The following is a 16162-nucleotide window of genomic DNA, read 5'->3' as shown; positions in this document are numbered from 1 at the left end:
CCTTCTCTTGATCAGTCTTCCTTCCACTCTTAGCGGACTTCTTTGAGGGGCCTTTTTTTGAAGGGCTTTTGTTGTATGCCTAAAGAAGGTGTAGCTTTAGTACCTTTTGTGATGTCTAGCATCCCTTTCTAGATAGGGAGAATAGGATCTGTGATATTTGGGGTGCCCCTAGGTTGTGACCCTCTAGGGACATCACAATTTTTCTCTTGATCCAATCCATCCAAAAGAACTGGTTGACCTTGTTCCTCTTCTGATACCTAGGCTAGACTCCTTACCTCCCCCACCTAGGGCCCCTGTAGAGATCCATCCCTCGAGGGTAGCTCAACTGGTATGCCTTCCTCTTGTACAAAATTATCCATAACATTAAACCTGTTAAAAGTGCCATCATTTTGTCTGTCCATCTAGGTTCTCTTCTTCCCTTTTCCTTTATTGTGTGGCTTAACTGGGATAAAACCCTCCTTGTCTATAGACCCCTCCAACATAGGGGCCTTACCCTTATCATCCTTAGGGGTAATAGAAGCAAATGGTTGAGAGAATTTATTTCGGAGACACCTACGTTGTAAGTGCCCATACTCATGGCATATCTTGCATCTAAAAGGTAAAGTTTCATAGTCTAACTATTGAATCCATGAGGTAGGGCCCAAGCAAATTTACATAGAATCAAGCAATAGATTATTAAGATCAACCTCTACACAAATTTGTGCATATGAAATTACCTTATGATCTTGAGTTTGTGTGGCCAACCCTACTAGTTTCCCAAGCAAAAGCAAGATCGAATGAAGAATATCCTCTCTCCACAATTCTAGAGGTAGCCTTGGTAGACAAACCCACATTGGGACTCGAGAGGGAATCTCCTCAACAAAGTTAAACCCGATGTGCTAGGGTTTGATAAAAAGCTCAACTTGGTCAAAGAAATATGGACCACCATAAAACACCTTATTCTTGTCTATCATATTTGAAAAAATAACCATAAAATAGTTGTTGGTCGCTAGGAGAATCTCCATATCCCCTTCAAGATTCCAAATCCAATGCACCCATGGTTCCAACATAGGAAGAGAAAGACGGAGACCCAAAAACTTATAGATGAGTGCATGTTTGCCCTAGTATTTTACATCCTTTGAAATCCACTCTAGTTGAATAACCAATACTAGTCGACCATTAGATCGCTTCAGAAACCCATTCATCTTCTTAATACAGACAAAACCCTTCAATGATGAAGCATTCACCCCAAATGGGAGACTATCATTCTAGCCCTTAGCCCCCGCCCGCATCAACATGGAGGAATCAACCATCTCCATATCAGCAAACAAAGTTTGAGACACAAGAATATCTGATTGCCCTATGTCAAAAACCTGAGAAAACTCTAGCCCCAATCTGAAATCTTCTTACCTTCAAGCACTAGCAAATTACCCTCCACAAAGCACAATAGTAGAGAAGAGGCCACACACTCTAGGTAGCCCCAGTCGACCCCAATCCCACTCTTTGGCAAAAACCCTCAAATCCCCCAAAAAACCCCACACCAAACCTGCAAACACTTCCCAACCCCACCCTGCAACAACAACAAACCCTAGCACCGGAACGAAAGCAACAAACCCATCCAAAGGAGAGCAACAACAGCGAGTAGGAGTAGGCATAGGGCACGTAGGCCCTAGTCACACCTATCACCAATCGTCGAGAGAGCCATCACTGCTCTATGAAAAAATATAATAAACTATATTTTAAACATTATTACAAAAAGTATTTTTTTGTTCAAAATAAATAATAAATAATGTACTTGATATATTATTTATTAATACTCATTTAATTATTGTGTAGATTAGAAATGATAGTTAAAAATAATAGACAAGCTTAGAAATGTCTCTTTAGTTTTAAAAATAAATAAGAAATAATATATTTGTAAAAAGATAATTTGTAAATTAAGTAAAGCTGCAAAGTAATTATTCTTAAATGAATATGATTTGAAACAAAATTAAATGATCAAATATGATTTAATATTTTATTTTAATAAGAACTTAGTTAATGCAATTAATATTGTTAAATATCAAAATTTTATATAATATAAGTTATTTCATATAATTTTGAAAATGTACTAATTTTAATAAACATTTGAATTTTATAATTGAACTACTTTACAAAATTACTAGTTAATAATTACTATAATTGAATTTAATAGAAAATAAATCAATGATCTATAATCATCAATAAAATCTATTCAATATATAAATATTATATATTGATAATATCTAATATATATTATTTAAAAAATTTATTTAAATTTATAATTCTATAATAGTAATCTCAATTCTTATATAATAAAAAATTAATAAAAATATAGTAAAATAAATTATTGGTTAATACAAAATGTTTAATAGATTAATTAATTTGACCAATGAAAATTTATAAAATAGATTTTAGTGACAAAACTTTTTAACCAATGAGAATTATGGAAATTAATTTTAAAAAGTTAAAAATTGTATATTTTACTTTATAAATGTCATAATATAATAATATAATTAAATGACTATATTTTGCTTGGCTAATATTTTATTTATTAATCACTAGTTAAGTTTCTATCATTGGTTATAGCTCTAGGCCTTCCAAACTAAAAAAATGTTTGATTTATTTTGATATCAAGAGAAATAGTATAATAATTATATAGTAAAGAGACATGTTTTAGGTGGTCAAATATTTAACAATAATAAATATTAATATATTTTTAAAAATTTAATTAAAATTAAAATTAACAATTCTAATAAACTCACTATATTTATTGACTTCTATTATGGTAAAAATTTAAAAACACAATAAATATTGACAATAATAGTAGTTCTTTTGTAGTTAAATACTAGTTATATATATTATATAATATATATAAAGAAGGCTTTAATTTTAAATGTAATCTTTAAAAAAAAAAGTAAATTAAAGCCTCGATATATCTAGGCTTTCTTTATATGTAATATATAATAAATATAGCTAGTAGCATTTGGAGGGGAAAGCCTTGACAAGAAAATCACAAATTGGCTTTGTATTCATATATAGATTATATTTTTATAGGATTACACATATAACCAATCTTAGTGTTTTAGATTAAATTAAATTTTCAATGTATGGATTAAGGTTCCATGATATGCTATAATATTCAAATATGGTTAGCGTTAGTGTTTAGATTGGTTTATTATTCAATTAGCGTTTGAACTTAGGGTTATTGTTCAATTTTTTAATGGATATTATTTCATGTTCTCATTACCTCATATCTCTCCTCCCCCGCTTTTCTCTCTACCTCATCCTTTTCTCTCCCCTTCTATCCATATCTTCCTCTTAATTAACAAATATCTCCAATTAATGTTGAGTTTTGTGTAATATATAATTATAGAAAATGAGTCACTTTTTGTTTTATTATTTTATGAAATCACTTCACGTGTTATGATATGACATGTCTAAGATTTATTGCAAGATTTGTGTTTGTCTACTAATAACAATATAGTTCAATTATCTATAATGGCTAACTATATTTAGAATTACAAATAAAAAATACCGAGGGAATGAATTTCTATATGATATATGTAAAGGCATAACTTCATTCATGTTTAAATGAGATTTACACTTGCACTAAATTTTGAGTCAATATTTATATTTAGTGTTAAGAATCTATCAGCAATATAAATGAGAGTATGTTTATAGATAATAAATTAAAATACATTTCACTTTTATTTGTTTAATTATATAATGGTTTCGACTTAGGAGATTTTATATGATATATATTAAGATCTATATAGTTGTTACAAAAATAATTATAATTTAACAATGGATATTATAGAAGTGGGGTGAGTGTCAAAATAAGTATAACATTGTCATTTTACTTTTTCTAATGTTGGATTCCGTTTATGTTTAAATGATAAAATTATAAGTTGACATATTCATTCAAAGACATATGCATATAGTTACATATATTTTATATAATACACCTATATACGCAGAGGACATCTTTTAAAAATATAATTTATTAAAATTCATTTCTATTTTTAATATTGGCATGCTAACACAACCAAAGTTTTCAAGATTGAAGGATAATAAAATTAGATAAGTATTATTTGATTTTTTTGACTGATATTATTTGCAATCACATAAAATATTTCAACAATTCATTTCAATTTTATACCTTTAAAGTAATAAAAGTTACTTCTTCAATACATTTATTGGTAATGATTTCAATGGAAAAAGCACACTTATCACTTGTTTATTTTTATTATTAGTGCTTAGAAATTTTTTTGTTCTAAATATGATAGATATTTATTATAAAGAAATATATAATTATTTTTTATCTATAAATTATATCTATTGAATGAAATACTTTCAACCAAAAAAAATAGTGATCAGGATGTTTAAACAAACATATACATGATTCCAATTGAAATTATATGACAATCCAACATAGAATACTAAATATAAACTTCAATGATTCTATATATATTTCGACATAATGTCTTATTTCTTTTAAGGGTTTATACCAATTATATATAAAATCGTCAATTAATCAAAAAGAAAAATACTAACAACAAAGACTAATTGTTCCGACAGAGTGACTTAATGAAATAATCTCCAATTAGAATAATGTTCCGGCCTTCATTTTCATTATGATCATGCTAAACTTCTTCCATATATTCTAGAAATCGAGAAACTTGATTATACATCTCCTTCACCTTATCTGCAACAATTTGCATTTGCAAAATTTCATTATTAGAAACATAACCTATTAACAATGTTGTAGTTTCAAAATGCTCAATCATTTGGTAATAACATTGTAACACATAATTATCACATTTATCAATTGGTGTTTGAGGGAAGCCATTCGAGTTCACAGAAACACCAAGACTTGGCACAATAGTTTCAAATTAATTTTTTGAAAGATCCATTTTTTATAGATCTTTTCTAGAAACACAAATATTTAAAAAAAAATTGATTATAAATTATTAGTTTCACAGAAAAAATAAGATATAATCAAGATATAGAAAAACTCAATGAATAACAGGCAAGAGCCTAAAATATAACGATAAATTGTTGGCCTCTTATTTGGGGGGTCTTGGGTTTGAATCTACTTGAGTTAAATAAATAAATAGTAATAATTAACCAAATACATAATAATTAATCTTGGCTTCAATCTCTTATCGATTTAAAAAAAAACCTAATGACTAACAATAATAAAATATGACATAATTATATTGAGTTACACACATTGATCAAAGAACATTTTTTTTTGCAATGAATAGAAAGATACATACAATTAATGAACATTACATGGAGAAAATAAAATTTGATATGAAACTATAAAAATGTCACAAATATATGATTTTATGAAGCACATTGAAAAAATAAAAGATAAACTACCATTTTTTAATGAAAAATGGTAACCTTATGTGATCTTTTAATGTGAAACAAATAATGCATATATTTGCCAATTTACAAATTGTTAAATGAAATAAAATATGTAAATTGCACATTTGAAAAAATGAATATGATGTATAACACATGTCAATCCAAAAGTTAATGAAAAACTATTTCAAGTAAATATATTTAACTCTTATGTAAAATATCGATAGGTTCAATGATTTATTTTTAACACCATAATTGTATTGTTTTAGAAAAAAACAAAGATTCAATTTTTTAAATTAGAATCACTATCATAATCAAAATGAATAATGTTTCATTGAAACACATAAAAATTTGTGGGATACAAAACTGAAAACACAAAACATATGAAATTTCCAATATAAACTACCAAATTATATAAAAATTGAAAATATTTATGTAATCTTTTCTTGTGAAAGAAAAAATGTTTGCACTTGCCAATTCTCAAATTGTTAGACGAACAAAAAATCCAAATTGTGTATTTGTAAAAATAAATTTGACATTTAACATATGTCAATGAATTTTTTTCAACTAAATATATTATGTTGGAAATATAAAACAGGGAAAATAAGATGTTGAGGGGGGGGTGTGGGGAATCAAGATCTTCAAAACTTTTATCACTTTAAACATAAACCATGTTCATACATATTTCACCACACACATCTTTTCCTTAACCTTAAACTTTTGCATGCAACATCATATATCAACATGTAATACCGAATGTAACACCTAATAACATGAATAAAATATGTAATAAAAAAATCTGCACATGACACAAAGATTGGTAACGCATAGTCCCTCCAAGGTGAAGGTAAAATTGCGTTGGGGATGACACCCACAAAATCTTCACTATTGCAACAATAAAGTGTGCCTATTAGGGCTACAAAGTTTGGTCACTTCTGATGATCTACCCTGTAAGGGGTATTCCTTGTTAAAAGCTTACAAGACTTATTTAGTCTAACTTGATTAAAGGATTTTAACTACACAATTACATTGTTTAAAAAAAAATAAAGATTCAAAAATTCTAATTAGAATCACTATCATCATCAAAATGAACAATGTTTAATTGAAACACATCAAAATTTGTGGGATACAAAACTAAAAATGTTGAACATATGAAATTTCCAATATAAACTACCAAATTATATAAAAAATCAAAACGTTTATGTAATCTTTTATTGTGAAAGAAATAATGTTTACACTTGTCAATTCTCAAATTGTTACAAGAACACAAAATCTAAATTATATATTTGTAAAAATGAATTTGACATTTAACATATGTCAATCAAAATTACAATGATTTTTTTTTTCAACTAAATCTATAATACATTGGAAATCTAAAATAGCGAAAGTAAGATGCCAAGGATGGTGTGGCGGGGGTGGGGGGGGCAGGGTGTTGAATCGAGATCTTCAAAACATTTACCACTACAAACATAAACCATGTTCATACATTATTCACCGCACACATCTTTGCCTTAACTTTAAACTTTTGTATGCAACATCATATATCAACATGTAATACCAAATCTAACATCTAATAACATGAATAAAATATGTAAGAAATTGCAAATCTACACATGACACAAAGATTGGTAACACAAAGTCCCTCCAAGGTGAAGGTGAAATTGCAATGGGGATGACACCACAAAAGTTTCATTACTGCAACAATAAAGTGTGTCTGTTAGGGCTGCAAAGTTTAATCAAATTTGATGATCTACCTTGTGAGGGGTCTTCCATGTTAAAAGCTTACAAGACTTATTTAGTCTACCCTGATTAAAGGATTTTAACTACACAATTAAGTGAGCACTCTATTAGGAGATTTACATAGGCCTATTAGGACCACTTTGTTCAGAGATTTACCCTGAAATACTTGCTAAACTGTATCGATACCTTGATCCTTCAGTTTGCACCTGAATGCTAATGACAAATCTTTTGTTTACAATCTGATATCACGTCTTTGTGATAGATCTTCAATAGCTTCTCTCTCGACTGCTCGGTCATCTTACTATTCCTCAACACTAAACTCTACTAAATTCACCTTTAGCTTTGAATCCAAACTTCTAACTCACAACCACACAAATTAGGTCTAAAACTCTTCTTAAATAGCCATCTAATGAAGCTTCTAGATCTCAACAAATGATCTAAACTCATCCTTTTTTTCTCTTATTCCTTCCAAGTTTCTAATTGGTCAATCACCTTTCATAGGGATTAGTGCTCCTCAATTACATGCATAATTGACTACTTTATTAACTCCTCAATCTTAAGAATACACTTCAAGCTCAGAAAAAATGGTTTACATCAATGTTTGTTCCATTCCAAATATTTATACAAAACTTTGTTACTTGGCACATATACCTTACTAATGCTCGGCGCATACTGGTTCTTTATTTTATTACTCGGCTTCAACTATGCTTGAATTTCATTGAACTATTTGGATTCTTCATCACTTGGATCATATGTTTCCTCTTGAACAACTCAACAACTATTGGAGTACTCAACGACACTTAGTTTGCTTGATAGTAACTACTGCTTGACAACAACTAATTATTTATACTTCTGCTTTACATAGTTCGGCCTGTGTAGAGTGGCTTAGTTGAAGTGTTGATCGACAAACTCTGCCTTGTGAATGACTAAGTGTTTTGCACTAATTGACAATACTAGATTGCTTTTAGGGTCAACATATAATTCTTATATAAAACTTTGAAAAGTTCACTAATTTTATTTTAACATCACAATTACATTATTTTAGGATAAAATAAAAGAGTTAAATATTCTAATTAGAATCAATATCATCATCACATCAAATAATGTTTTGTTGAAACAATATAGAATTTGTCAGATCCAAAATGTCAAACCAACAGAGATGTTCATAAGTTTAATGTTGCAAATACCATGTGTTTGTAGCTCAACACCTTATTCTTTGAAAATCACAAGTAGTTTGTGTCCATGTTGGTATTTGATCTACGACAATCTTCCTTATTCTTTCACAAATTGGAAGAGTTGGGAAGACCCCTTGAGGTCCCCATCTATCTACCACATGTTGATTCCATAGGGTGTTTTGTAATCCACCAAACTATAACCTAAAAATTTGACCATGATAATGATAACTCGATAGACATTGAGTACTAGTTTGTAGAGATTGAAGCATTTTTTCTAACTAGTTAGAACCATTTTCTACAATCTGCATGGGATAAGGAGATTTCTCAATCTAAACCTTCGCAGGAACAAAATATAGTTCTACAAGATCACAATGTTCACAACAAACCAATTGTGAAAAAATAGGATCCTAGTAGAGTGATCAAAATTTCAAAGAGTTGGTAGATAAAACTTTAGCAAACTTTCTTCTAAAAGATATCTTTTAGAAGTCAAATAATTTGTTTTTTCCTCAATGTATATTCTTTGAAGATCAAAATGATGAAATGTGTATTCAACTTTAATCGTTCTTTGTCTCAACACTTTTATTCCCTTCTAATATCTAGAAAGAAAGAAAAATATAATAAAAGAGACAAAACATAGATTCTATCTATTTGAATAAATATTTTGGGTTCAATCAACTTGAATTCTCTCACATAATAACTTAAAAAAATTCATTGACAAGAATATTACAATATTCAATTAGAACAATGAGCTTTCAATGACCATTTATTTTGGTTAGAAGTAGTCTAAAAAAAATTCTTCTAATTTTTGGTGAATGTTATCATTTTTAATAAATAATACTAGTATACTTTGCTTATTTTGTCATAATATCGTAACTTCACAAAAAAATAAAAAAAGGAGAGTGCAATTCACAATGAGAAGGATGAACATCGAAGTAGAACAATCTTTCTTTTACAATTTTTGGCACCGAATTTTTTTATTATTTTTTGATGAAATACAATAAGTCCTAAGTTTATAACACGTCAATATACAAATGCATATAATTCAAGTGTTGTAGAAAGGACCGTATTATACCATACAAAAATGATATTTTATTTCAAAATGTTTTGTTAGTTTATTTCTAAAGCTTTAAGACTTCTTTCATCAACTTTTCTTTTTTCTAACTATTTCCCCTTCTTTAGTTTCTCATAATGGTCGTAAGAAAATGGTGGCATTATCTGTAGACCCTATAGTGATTTTACACGAGAAATCATAACAAATGTCATGCCTATTCTTTCTCTTGGTTCGATATCAATTGTTGCCTTTTCAAGTTTCAAACTCTGATATTTGTGTATTGTCATGCCTAGGCCAATCTCAATGGTATTTGAGTGGTAGAACCTCTTTGTACAACACTAACATGCACTGTTTAAGAATGTCCACTATGGAATGGCAAGCCATAGTAGATATCAAATTTAACCATGACATACAAGGGTAGTTCAGGTGGTGTACTAATTGGCTTGTAGAATATTTCCTCAACATAACCCAAAGCTCCATTTATAAGACCTGCTTCTATCCACAAATTTGATGCGAGCATAACTCCCGCTCTCCTTGTAATCAATAATTGAATATCAAGTTCATCTGTACAATTATCATCTACTGGACCATAGTTCGACAATTTTGTAGCAATAGCATGTGCAATAGGTTCTCTAAGAGAATGAAGCTTTGTTCGATTATGTTTGCGAACATGATCACTTATTGAAAATAAATGAACATTATTGTCAAAGTCTTCATTTATTATTGTTGGAATATTGCATGTTGTTCGTGACATCAGTAATTTCCAGTCATCAATTGTTGGTTGAGCATCTCTAAGATTTGCAAGCAATTAACGAAATTTATTCTGTTCTAGATCCTCTCCCTCTTGTCTATAAACTTTTCCAATGTGATTATGACCTTGAAGTCTTCCCATAGTAGCTTTGCACGTGTTCTACTATCATATGTTACTCTATCTTTTATGGGAAGGAGCTAACCAAGATCACCAACTAAAATCACTGAGATTCCTAAAAAAATGTAGCATATAATTAGTAACAATTTAGTAAATTAATAATTTAATCTACATGTTAATTTTTTTTCTTGTAATGTATTCAATATAAACTTAAAATAAGAACACCTCCAATTTTAATATTGGAATTTTGAGGAAATGTTTGACAAAGTCTGGAGCCTATAATCTCACTATATTTATTGACTTCTATTATGGTAAAAATTTAAAAAGCACTTAACTCTGTGAAGTTTAATGACTAGTTATTATGCTATTTGTCTATAGCTCTATAGTGAAACTAAAAATAAATATTAGTAATAGTAGTAGTTCTATTGTAATTAAATATTAAATGATTTGAAATAATTGACAATAAAAAATAAATATTCAAGTCCAAATCACTATTATAAGATAATTACATTTAATTAAAATCAATTGAATTTAAGCTTACTAATGTTAGAATTCTTATGAGATGAGCCCAATTGTACATTTAAGTTTTATACCCTTCTCTTCAATATAGTAGATACTTCTCCACAATTTAGGACTCTCTCTCAAGTTTAAGAGGCGACATTGAAATAAACTTAAAATAGCTAATAAATATAATTGATAAAAAATCATCTTGAATTTGTAATTAAAAACTGTACAAAGAAAAAAAAACGAGGAAATTACTAAAGTGATACGTGGTATCCAGTCCTTGGTAAAAATAACTAAGGCCGTGTCATGCTTTGTCCACGATGGTTGTGAATCGTATTTATAAATGCATATTGGCGCGTATAAAACAGTATCTGTATGTGTACTTGTACGTGGATAAGTAGGCATGGGAGCTTTAGCTGGAGTTGGTTGGGCGTGCCAAGTGCACTTCCATTCTTGGGCGGGCAGGAGGACTGGGAGCAGAAATATAGTTAGGACTGGGATTGGGACCAGGAAGATGCATAGGATTGGTACTCTTACTTCCATCTCCATCACCTGCAGTTGCCATGAAGAACAAAGCTCGACATTAAGAACAATTCAGAAATGTGGAGTTGTTGCTTGTCTTCGAGCAAATAGGTATTTTTTAACTTCTTCTGCATTTCTATTGTCCATATCGTTTTCACACTTGAATTTATATAGATTTTTAGTTAAAAAAATGAGAGATTTCATAAATAAAAGATAAATGACAATGACTATCATCTTAGTTACAATCATAAATAATCATTCGTGATCATTTTTATATTAGAGTAGAAAAGTTACAACGTCACTGGTATGAGAATGTGTGCATAGAAAAACCAATTTTTTCTTGAAGACAACACTCTCAGACATTTGGGTTGGTTGATAGTGTCATGCAAGTGTAGTAAGCAAGTCTTCGCACCGTGCTACTAATAGAACCCAAGAGTTTCTGGGGAAGTTATTCTTGGCACTGTACTTATGTGAGCTACTTATTCATAATTACTTCTAAGGTTCTGTTGCTGCATGCAAATTTTAAAGAAATTTGAAAGATACCGTGTTTGAAAATTTCCCAAGGGATGAAAAGAGCACCTCTGAACACTATTTGGAGAGGCCCCCATTCGACATTGAATATATGAGTACCCAGTGATTTTGATGAGAAAACTCTTGCTTGCAAGTGTGCTTTGCTCCTTTCATTTAGCTCACGCCTCCATTTGTAGCCCTTTACGAGCAGTTTTGGTAAGTTCTTGATATATCAAGGGGTTTATACCAATCTGCATCTTATCCAGAAATAATGTAACAGCCTAGTTTAGAGGCATGTATCTTGTTCCCAGTTGACTATCATGATTAAATAAGTGTTGCTCCATGTTTTAATCATAACAAATGCCCTCCAGGCTGATTTTCAGACTTTGGTCAATCCATTTGTCCTGTTTACCTAACTATTTCTAACTGCAATTTATTCAGATTCCCCGCATGTTCAGAATTGCACCTTCCAGATAGCCATTTTAATAAAGCCATATTCCACAACTGGTTGACTATCACGAGGTTCCTAGTGTTGCTCTATATTGTTGGTATCATAATGTACGAGTGTGTAAAATCTCAGACCCCAAGGAGTCCATTTAGACTTTTAGTATTTTGATCAAATTGAAATGAAATGTAGTTATTTGTGGACAGGTCATATTGCAGATGAAACGGAACAAGGGATCAAAAGCTTTCATCCTAGATGTAGTCAAAGGAAATCGCTTTGCAGGGTGAATCTTTGTATGTCAAATTGTGTGCATGCCAGTGGCTAGTGTTCAGTGATGTGATTTGGTCAGTTTTTAAGGGTGATTTTGGTGGCTATTTGCTTATTTTGTGAACTTTCTGGGAATGGTTGAAAATTGGACTTTTAACGATCAAATGTTGTGCAGATTTGATCCAGAGATATATGAAGTTGCTCAGATACTTTTCAGAGGCCAGGTCGTTTGCAAATGATTTTTTTAAAGCTGAGCCTGCCTGTGGACCGGACTTGCCTTATCAAGCTGCAGCTTCAAGGTGTTATATATATATATATATATATATATATATATATATATCAAGATTGGGGTATAAGAGAAATTCTGCAGATCAGTAAGCTAATTTATGATCTGCATGTGATTATACGGGTACCCAGACCTATTAGTAAAAAGGGGGTAGACATTTTAATTCATCGTTTGATAATGTTTTAAAGGGCATTGCTAAATATATTAGCAAACAGGCATAGTGCTGCCTGGCCCATGCAGATAAAGCATGTAGAAGGAAAGAATTTAATATTTGTCAAGCTCAAATGAGTTGCAGCAGTGTAGGTAATTTTAAAATATAAAAAATCAAAATGAGGGTTTAAGAATTCTAAGATTCGAAGTGGATAAACGTGGTGGGCAACTCTTCTTATTGGACATAGGAAATAGAATATATTTTTATTGCCACATGTTCACAGCTCGCTAGCTTGCAAGTCCATAACCAAAAATCCAAATTTGCCTGTGATGCTGTGATTAAAGGCTAAGACATTTAAGTGTTTTAAATAAATCTGGTGGGCCTAGATGTGTTCGAGGAGGAAAGGAATTTAAAAATCTTAAAATGCCCCTGCCACATGGCTTTGTAATATCCAACCCGGATATTCCCTCTAATTTTTCCTCAAATAAATTTCAGAATCATAAACAAGAATTATACATTAATAACTAGTAAATAACCAGCAACATTAACCAGTAAATGACCAACAAATATTCCAGAATTGGTTATTTCATTATAAACCAACAATACAATAACAATCCAATCATATAAGCAGCGGTAACAGTTATATTGGATAATCAGAAATGAACCTAAAATGCAACTATGAACTCCATCACAAATTCACCACAACTGATGAATTGGGGCTACATCTAATCCATCCAAGAAGAACTTGAGGGTTTGCGTCCTCGCTGAAGCTTTCTTAATTTCTCGAAGAGAAATCTCAAACCAAATCAATATCCAAGCATGCTCAAAATGAACTCCCCATCCTTCTTTTCTGCTCAAAACGGTGACCCTTCAGTTTCTTTCTGTTGTTCTTTCGTCTTTTTTCTTCTTGTCACCTTTAACCCACATTATAATATTAATCTGACCCATTTAATAAATTTGCATTAAGCTTTCTTAAGCCAAAATCAATATTTTATGAATTTGTCTTCAGAATTCCTAATGTCCCAAAAAGGGGACATTACAAGTCCTCCCTCCTTGAGATTGCTTGTCATGCAATCAGTGCTAGGATCCCATAAAAATCTGCAAGTAGCCCTATAGCCCAATCTAAAAATTACTGCTACACCCATCTGCTGTGCTACTTTGATTAAAACTACTCCAAGTTCAAGACTGTATAACAATTTGTCATAATCGTCAAGAGATAAAGCACTCCTCCTATCAACTCCTGGATCCTAAATCAACCTCAGAAAAATGTTCCAACAACCCACTATGCTACTCTGATATAAGTAATGGGTCCAAAATTGTGAAGCCACTCATTAATAGCTACTGAAGTAAAGTATTAATCATACCAATACCAGGATCCCTCACAATTATACTATCACGACCATCAGAAATGAGAAGATATAAATGTCTCGAGGAGCTATTAATACTGGACAACTCTCTATCTTTGAGTGATCTTTCATGAAAATGCATATTAATCTCCATCATAACTGTCCATCCTGAACTGCAGATGAATGAATCAAACTACTCAATAGTTGAAATCAATACCAAAGGTGCAGAGGGGCCATACATTCCATCATCAGTATGAAATACACCTGGGTACATCGCTGTCATGAGTAAAGAACGGACTAAGAATCCATCCCCTATGATCAAATTATAACTCCCATTAATTCTCAACCAAGATCTATTCAGCTGGTGAAGCAAGGAGTCTATCCAACTCATTTGTAAGTTAGAAACTTAAACCATGTGTAAGCTGATCGGAGAATGAGAAACATTGTTAAATCTGAAAATCGGGTCACCATACCAATCTTGTGAACAAAACTCACCACTAGGAACTGCAATTGGGTCCCACATTCTTCAGTCAAGATCATCCTCATCACGGAAATAAGAAAGATATTCTATATTCAGCTCAAAAAGTGGATTGTCAAATGTCCAATCAACATCCACCTCAAACAAAGAATTATCGACTAGCTTAATATGATCCAAAATTTTGTTACTTGATCTCTTGGGGCAGCTATCCAAGTCGTAAGTCTATTGAATGCTATCAAGTTCCTTAATCATTTCTTGGAAAAACTCATGCCTTCCTTTATCCTTCTGTTCCTTAGATTGTTTGGTGCCAACAATCTGATTTTCTGTTTCATGAAGAGCATCCAATGTATTATTCAATGCTTTCGGAACAACATTAAGCTTCTTGTTGAGCCTATTAACCTCATCTTTTTTTCCCTCAATTGCTTAGCATATATTCCAACAACCTTTATGATGGAATCTCTGTCTGAAAGTAGACACAAGTAATCTGATTCAAAAGTCTCCTAGGCTACTATAATCCTTATTCCCTTTTGCCTCTTTTCCATTTGTGCCTTCCTATAGAGATCCTCAACGATTATGTGAGTATTATCAAAACACACTAAGGCTGCAATAATCATATCTTCATCAACTTTCAATTGTTTTTTCAAAGACTCATTGTTACTCTAGCATACTTTTTCTAGTTGATCATCCATAACACTCATCTTGAAATTCTGTTCTTGATTGTTCCACTCAATTAGTATCATATGTGAGTTGCTGTCATAAAGAATACACGATTCAGCAGTCCTCACAAGGATGTCATCAGTGTCATCGTAGGCTTCAAGCTCCCTGTTTGATTGATTTGTGTTCAATGACAAGGTGGCTGTCATGTCATCAATTTCAAGTAAATTTTCATCATCTGAAGTCTCTAACACACTCTCTCTCATTTGACCATCCTTGCTTGGTATGTTTGACTTTGTCTGTGGCTTGTCCTCCATTTTGGATGTAACTTTGTCTTTAGCTTCTCCAAGCACTAGTAATGATTACACATTCAATTCAATATCATCTAGTGTGAAACCAAATCCACTCCCCTCCTCTATAGCCTGCCTCTCCAAATCATTTATGTCATCCACTTCAAAAGCTCTGCCTCAAATCTACCTTAAATCAATAGAAATCAATTTCAAGTGTTTGGAAGACTATTTCCCTCGACAAAATACAAGTGAAGAAATGAGAGTGATATTAATTTGGGCTGTTTTTTTCCTTTAAGAGCTGTTATAAAACTACGATTGAGTTTTTAACAATAACTTGCCGAGTTTTTGGCAAAAACTTGATGAGATTTTGCCAGAAATTTGTAATGAGTAGAAGTTGTAAAAACTTCCTAAGCTAGAAAACTCGACTAGTTTTTGCAACTCGGAGAGTACTGTACCAGTAGTACATCTATGCATTTAGTATTTTTACCAAATTAAAATGAAATGC

At 31.2% G+C, this 16162-nt stretch overlaps 1 protein-coding gene across 4 annotated transcripts in view; it reads left to right on the top strand.

The window, feature by feature from the left end:
• The first annotated feature begins 10969 nt into the window (after positions 1-10969).
• Positions 10970-16162, top strand: part of LOC149535014 (uncharacterized) — a 286870-nt gene continuing 281677 nt past the window's right edge. The window contains exon 1 of one of the 4 annotated variants that reach the window (XM_089806713.1): positions 10970-11341. In XM_089806713.1, the coding sequence (XP_089662839.1) occupies positions 11112-11341 (230 nt within the window). In that variant the 5' untranslated portion in view covers positions 10970-11111. The remainder of the gene's footprint in view (positions 11342-16162) is intronic. The other 3 variants (XM_089806712.1, XM_089806711.1, XM_089806710.1) reach the window with 3 other exon arrangements.

This window comes from Cupressus sempervirens, chromosome 10 (assembly GCF_028749045.1).
Source record: "Cupressus sempervirens isolate cs-2001-9-10 chromosome 10, ASM2874904v1, whole genome shotgun sequence".
Taxonomy (NCBI): Eukaryota; Viridiplantae; Streptophyta; class Pinopsida; order Cupressales; family Cupressaceae; genus Cupressus; species Cupressus sempervirens.
The sequence above is the reverse complement of the archived record's forward strand: the minus strand, read 5'-3'. Positions and strand labels throughout refer to the sequence as shown.